We start from the raw sequence: 7,701 nt of genomic DNA, 5'->3' as shown, positions 1-7,701 counted from the left end.
ACTTGTGTATTCTCCGACTCCGCGGCAAAGAATGGCAATGGAGCAGGAGAACCGCTAACGATCCCCGGACGAAACTAACAGCAAACAAGAACAACGACAACAACAATAATCGATTCACAGTACCTGCCTGGTACTAATTATATCTACCCTGGAAGGATGAAAAGTAAGGTCAATCCAGTTGTAATTTGAACTCAGAACGTACAGTTATGTCAGTTATTTTCTGGCGTATAAGACGTGAGATGTATCATGAGATGTATCTCTAATTCGCAATGATATTTTGTAAGAAAATAAACAATTATAACATATTTTCCTCAAAGATTTAATGAATATAATTTTGATGAGAAAACATGATTTTGTCCATGTAAATCCAATAAGAATCAAGTATGGAAATCACAAGCAGTAGAATCATAAAAGACAATAAATTTAATTTGCTCGGACCGAAAAGAGACGCCATACATTGTTATCAGCAAATACTGTTACACGATGACAACGCAAATATATCGGTTAAAAACTAAAACAAAAAAGGGATAAAACAAACAGCGAACAACAATAAATTGGAATGAAGTCCTATAGAAACATTGTATGCAGACAAAGTAAATATTTCATTGATATAAGTAGACAGCAATCAACGAAAATACATTCTAACCGAAACTGGTATTTCAGTGAGTTCTACAGGCTGCATAGTACGCAAACAAAAGTATCGTTTCGTTTATTCCTAATTTACCGTCGGCCATTATTTAGTTCTTCGACAAATTTGCTATTTGTGCTAATAAATTGATAACTGGGTTGGTTTTTAATTATATTATCTTTCGGGATATTTTTAGCAACGTAGTTTCTAACTTAGCACTTGAAGGCTTGCTCATCCTAATATTTTCTGTTTGATGTCGAAATGTAGATGTTTGCTCCTCAAATCCCACAGAGAAATGACGGCTTGAATGTATGCAGAGCAGAAATCTGAAACATCGGTGTTAAAACGGTAGGTAGGCATGGATGCATACTAACTCCTGCACTGTTTAATACCTTCTTCATCAGTATAGAATACCCAGAAGAGTAGAAAGGTAGGCGGAAGTGATAGTCACTAATAACTTCCGGCAAGAGAGGAATCTATTCAATATTTGAATATAAAAATTAAAATAAATGCGCCCTTTAAAATCCTAGCCAGGCTCATGGGCCCGGTTTCCCGGTTTCAATTACGTATGTGTTCCCCAGCTGGACGGGATGCCAGTCCATCACAGCGTTATTCATTTTTGCTCGCTGAGTGGACTGGAGCAACGTGAAATGAAGTACTTTGCTCAAAAACACAACGCGTCGCCCGGTCCAGGAATCGAAACCACAATCTTACGATCATGATGCTGACACCCTAACCACTAAGCCACGCGCCTGCACATATCTGAATATAGTAAACCACAAATTAAAACCAAACCATCGAACTGCAAAATGCTGACTGTGCTGTAGTTGTCCATACGCTATCAGCATCTCGGCAGTTATTATAGCTTGTGCGTGGCCGTGTGATAAGAAGCTTGTTTCCCAACTACTCGGTTCCGGGTTCAGTCCTACTGCATAGCAACTTGGGCAAATGTCTTCTATTAAGCCTTGGGCCGACCAAAACCATGTGAGTGGATTTGGCAGGCAGAAACTGAAATAAGTCCGTTGAGCCGTTCGTCTTTAGTGGTTGCCTGCTTGTGACCATGACTCTAGTTAGTCTCTGTTCACTAACTGATGGTCGCTCTCACTAACTGATTTTGCCTTACCAAATTCTAGTTTTCTATAACCATGCAAAACCAGTCAGAAAAAAAGACATATTGTTGAGGACAATAGATTTCGCTTGGAGCCTGTTATCTTTATTCTGGCTTTTGGTGGCCAAGAAGACGTTAGAAAGGTCAAGTGGCAAAGACAGTATTCTGCTTAGAGAAGGCATCTGGTAAATGTAATTGCTGTCACTTACAGAAAAACTATTGTTTTACCGTGAGAAAAGTACTATTGAACTGTTAAGTGAAATTTGGCGATAGAGGATCGAATCCACGTAACGCTTGCATGAAGTCACTACATCTATCTATCTATCTATCTACATATATATATATATATGTATGTATGTATGTATATATACATATATATATTCGTGTTTGTGTTTGTATTCCATCACCGCTTGACAACCGGTGTTGGTGTGTTTAAGTACTAGGCTTAAAAATACAAGTCGATTAGTTCGACTAAAACCCTTCAAAACGGTGCTGCAGCATGGCCACAGTCAAATGACTGAAACAAGTAAAAGAATGAAAGAATAGAGGAAAGAATAGTAGAAGACACTTGCCCAAGGTGCCACGCAGTGGGACTGAACCCAGAACCATGTGGTTGTCCTATGTTGAATTTTGAATAATAACTACTGATCGATCGATCGATTGATTGATTGATTGATTGATGTTCTCTTTCTCTTTTTCATTTAAGAGTAAATGTTGACCGGTCACCTACTTGGTAGCAAGATTGTGAAGGAAAGAATTTTGTTTTAACCATCATCCTTTAAACCTTAAGGTCTTGCAGGTTATTATAGTCCCAGATATCGCGATTATTTGTAGCATTTGAATTAAGGATTTGCATTGTCTCCCCAAGATTCCAAGTATGTATGTATGTATGTATGCGTTATGTCTCAAGCTACTGCTATCTAGCACCTTCGGATGATCTCTACTCAACCGCTACACAACTGCTACTCGACTGCTGGAGATCCTACTTCTTTGACTGGGGGCGTCGACACAACGGTATGTATGTACGTACAGTGCCGTCTTAAGACACGAGAACACTGGGTAGTTGCCCAGGGGCATCATGGGGGTCTAGGGCCCCAATTCTGATATATGTATAGTGCGGGTTGCTGTCAATAAGTAAATAAATACTATAGGAACCAGTGCACTGATTGGCCCGAGGGCCTAAAATGTTGCTAAGTCGGCCCTACATAGATATATGAATATAGATATGTGTGTGTGGTACTTGATTTTGTAACTCTATACTGTAAGTAGAGTCAAACAATTTATTGTAAAGAGCAAGTTGACAAGGACTTCAAGTTTAGCCTACAGAAAAAATATGTGTACGTGTATACATACATACATGCATACATACACATGCAGTCACACACACACCAACCTATATAGATTTGCGTGGGTATGAATGTACATATATATGTTCATAAGTATAAGAACACACACACATATATATATATATATGTGTGTGTGTGTGTGTCGATGCGTACACACCCGCACTCACACACATCAGCATATATTCAGCTGTGTGTATATGTGTGTGTGTCGCATATTTGTCATCAGGTCAGTTATTCCCCTCTAATTACACCATTTCCAGCTGTCATGGCTTTCATACATAATTAACGGCATAATTAGCCTTGTAAAGCAGTTATCATACCACCCACTTCTCGCATAACCAGAGCACTCACACATTGTACATAACACACACAGACACACACAAGTACACACACACAAACGAACGCGTGTGCGCACACACACAGTTCAACCGGGTTGCACTAACGCTAAACAATTCCTAATAAAAGACAGACCTAATTATGCAGAGATCACCCTATAAGGTAACATGTAATGAATTGCTTAACCTTCGGAGATAGCAGCCAAATATCCCTCAAACCAGAACCGAACCTCTTAAAGTTGTCTACTAATGAATTAACATGTAGGCGGTTGAATATTCCACCAATGTACCATTAATATAATAGTCGGACAGATTCAGTGATATAGTCTTTCACAAAGCGGCAAATTTAAATTCCAGATAAACCTATCTGCTGGGCTTCCGTACAGTTTTCGTTTACTCAACTTCATTCACGAGACATTCGTCCCAGTGTCATGTTAAATGATTTATGACCAAAATACCAGGCAGTGGAATCGAATCCGCGGCGTCATGTACATAACGTTTGAATATTTTATCTTTTATCTTTTACTTGTTACAATCATTAGACTGCAGCCATGTTGGGGCACACCAACACCGGTTGTCAAGCGGTGAGAAGGGACAAACACATACACAAAGGCACACACACACACACGTACACGCGCTCACACGCACGCACACACACATATATAAAGCGACACACATCTGCCTTTGTGTGTGTGTGTGTGTGTGTAATTGAAACAAGATTTGGGTGAGGAGACTAAATGACAGTGGCCAGTGCCATGAATATGGTCAATAAAGACGAATAAAGGTATGTCAAATAACATAGAAGACAAATACTTGGTTCACTGAAATGATCTTCTCTTCGAGAAAATAAAATAAAATAAAAGAAAATAAACAAACGTCTTATAATAACTGTGACCAATTCCAAATGCGAGTGAGAAATAATCTGGAGAATGGAGAATTCTGCGAAACTGTCAGGTCATTAAAGAAGAGACATTCTGATAGCCTGGAGACAAGACAACAGCTGTTGACAGGTGTTTCTACTTGAATAGCCATCGTCAGCACAGCAGGTGTCCCAGTCCTACCCAACAGGGAATGTGTGTGTGTGTTTGTGTGAGAGGGAGAGAGAGAGGGGGAGAGAGAGAGAGAGAGAGAGAGAGAGAGAGAGAGAGAGAGAGAGAGAGAGAGAGAGAGAGAGAGAAAGCGAAAGAGAGAGAGAGATTCTCTTATGCATGTGTGGACATAAGCAGCGGTTGTTGTAAGGTCCGAACACACGAGTCACTCTTTCAATTATGACATTAATTCCCTTTGGACATTTATAAACATTACAACATTCTCTTTTCATCTCCACTACAAAATATGAGATTCTATATTCATTCTATCTTAAATCAAAAGTAACTGTTCTTTAGTTTAGGTTGTCGAAGTTTTTAAATTCAAATCCAGTTTATCCGCCATGGGTTGTTGACATAAACACGTTTCAGTCGATAGACTTGTATCTTGTTAAGAAATAGAGGATAGGCGTGAGAGAATTGATCTGTAGACTCGATACATGACAATATTATCAAGGTTTATATCTCTGGGATATCGATTTATGCCCTGTCGAGTGTAGCTTATCTTTTCATTTTTATTTCCTCTTCATCATTATGACTTTGATCTTTTCCATCACCAATATTTCCATAGTCGTCGTCGTAGTTGTTCTTGTCTCCATCATCACCATCGTCAGAATCTCTCGTAACATTGTTGGTCATTGCGAGGTGTCACTAAAGAAGCCGTCTTCTAATTATGAGTATATGGAAGATTTCACAGGAGATGTTCCCCTAATGTTTTTCCCAGCCCTACAAGCAGGATTTGAATTCAGTTCAGCGGATTAATGAAGTATTGATACTAATACAGTCGATACTGTTATACAATAGTAGATACTAATCTATAATAATAACTTGTCCCTACCATGTGTTATCCAATTACCCCGACTGCAGTTTGTTTCCACCATCTGTTACTTATTTCATACTGCTGTGATTTCTTCCCGCTAAGTGAGACCGATTTACCATGGTGGTAAGCTGTTCCTTACCACGACTGCACTGTTTCTTCCATGTGGTCCCTATTTACTACAGCTATGAACTGTTCCTTTAATGTGATATCTATATACCCTACAGTTGTAAGTTCTTCCTACCGTGTGGTATGCATTAACCACTGTTACCACCGATATTCAACATCTACTGTCCATTCATTCATCCATACTTTGGCAATCGGAGAGAAAACATAATTTTCTATCCTTGAAAGAAACAAATTTGCATATAATTTAAATTTTATATAACTAGTACATATACCGAAATGAAATAGAACATTGGAGAAGTTGCGATTTTTGACACACAAAACTTTTATTTTTCGTGTATACAAAAAAATAATTGTGTCGTTACTACGAACGACAAAGTGTTGAGAGAGTTTGAATGTTATTGTTCTTGGTATAATTGTAGTAGTAGTCGAAAACTTAACTGCTGGTCGTTGTGTTACTGTCACTGATCTTTCAATGTGACTGCTATCAGCTCGGATGAGCAGCAGTCTGAGTCTATCTGCTGTCTCTCAATGCTCTCTTTGCTGCATCCCAAAGTTCCTTGTCAAGTAGTCAAGGTGTGGCGAATTTATACCGATGGATAGGTTCAGAAGGAAGCATACCAAAATATGAAATTGTCGTTGGATCCTATTGCACGCGAAGTCATGAATGGTCAGATTTTGTTGATCACATGGGTAGTCATCTAGCGAATCTTCGAAATCGGGTGTATTGATATGACTGCTGAATATTGCCGCTACAAACCTCTAGCAAAATTCTGTGTTCTATAATATATATTTTGATGGATGGATTGGCAAAAACGATGAGGTACCTTAGAAATAACTTTGAAACTCAAAAACTGAAAACCTTCGGGTAATCAAATTGGCAAAGATGGCTGATAAAGCTGCTAAATTCCTATGTTGTGTTTGAAAGGAATTTTAAAATTCCAGGAACTTTAAAACCTATTTATTTAGCACTAACCAAATCAGTCTCGGTGCTGCTTTGGTGTGTGATCTACAAGGGGGATTACTCTAGGTTACTTTTAAAATTATTTTGTACATATTTAGCATTGGAAATGTATTTTTTATTTTTTATTTTTACTATTTTAATAATAAGAAAACCATATAATAATTAAAATAAGCGCGTAGATCACTCACCACAGTAAATTAGCTCACGTAGATCCCACGAAAAGTAGCATTAGCACAAAGTGAACTAAAGTAATCTCCCTTTAAATTGTAGCTCATTCGGCAAAGTGGCACCTTTCTTTTTCATAAGAGATGATGTGAATTTAGTGCTGGTTTCTTGCGAAAATGCAACTGCCTTCTGGTTTCTTGTAAAAATGAAACTGCCGTCGTCTCATCGCTGATCACATTGTGAAAATCTTTAGCCAATATCTTAAGGGTTTTTAGAAATTGGAAAGTAAACTAAAAAATAACCTAAAGTAATCTCCCTTGTAGATCACACGACAAAGTAGCACCACAGTTTCTTGTCTTTATTTTTATGTTATTGTATTGTGAAAGCGCGTGGCCTAGTGGTTAAGCTGTTGCACTCGCGACCGCTGGGATCGTGCGTTCGATTCCTAGCACTGTCTGGCACGTTGTGTTCTTGATCAAAACGCTTCATTGTATGTTGCTCCAGTCCCACTTTCGATCAAAGGGGCATGTTGAACTTCTCACCTAGGCAGCGGGAGTGGCATCATTTGAAGGATATGACCAGCGATATCTAACAACTTCTGATAACTCTGCCAGTCACGTGATCACATCAAATTTTTATTATGTTATTGTGTTTCATTTGTTTACTTCGAGGAAAGATCTAGTCCGAAACTATTAGCGCTCAGGTCTCTACCAATCATAAAACTCATTTAGGTTTGTAAAATTACAATATTTAATCTCGGATTTATTTTTGTAATAGCTTTAATAAAGCAGAACACACAGTTCCAGTCAAAGCATTGATACCAGTTCCATTTCATGACTGTATATTAGTAATAATAATTATAACAACGGTTAAGGTGACGAGCTGACAGAATCGTTACCGCACCGAACAAAATGCTTAGCCGCGTTTCTTCTGACTTTATATTCTGTGTTCAAACGTCGCTGGAGTCGACTTTGCCTTCCATCCTTTCGGAGTTGTTAAAATAAGTACCAGTTGAATCCTGGGGTCGACGTAATCGATTGACTCCTGCCCACGAAAGTTCTGGCCTTGTACTGAAATTTGAAACTAATATTTATTACAGCTGAATTTCCCTCGAAGTACACACTATC

At 38.5% G+C, this 7,701-nt stretch overlaps 1 protein-coding gene across 1 annotated transcript in view; it reads left to right on the top strand.

Annotated features, from left to right (window-relative positions):
* The window catches only part of LOC128249536 (uncharacterized PE-PGRS family protein PE_PGRS3-like), a 5,955-nt gene extending 691 nt beyond the window's left edge, over positions 1-5,264 (top strand). The window contains exon 2 of the mRNA XM_052973409.1: positions 5,074-5,264. Within this exon, the coding sequence (XP_052829369.1) occupies positions 5,074-5,264 (191 nt within the window). The remainder of the gene's footprint in view (positions 1-5,073) is intronic.
* The last annotated feature ends 2,437 nt before the right edge of the window (positions 5,265-7,701 follow it).

Source organism: Octopus bimaculoides, chromosome 15 (assembly GCF_001194135.2).
Source record: "Octopus bimaculoides isolate UCB-OBI-ISO-001 chromosome 15, ASM119413v2, whole genome shotgun sequence".
NCBI lineage: Eukaryota > Metazoa > Mollusca > Cephalopoda > Octopoda > Octopodidae > Octopus > Octopus bimaculoides.
Note: the sequence above shows the minus strand (reverse complement) of the source record. Positions and strands in the feature narration are given on the sequence as shown.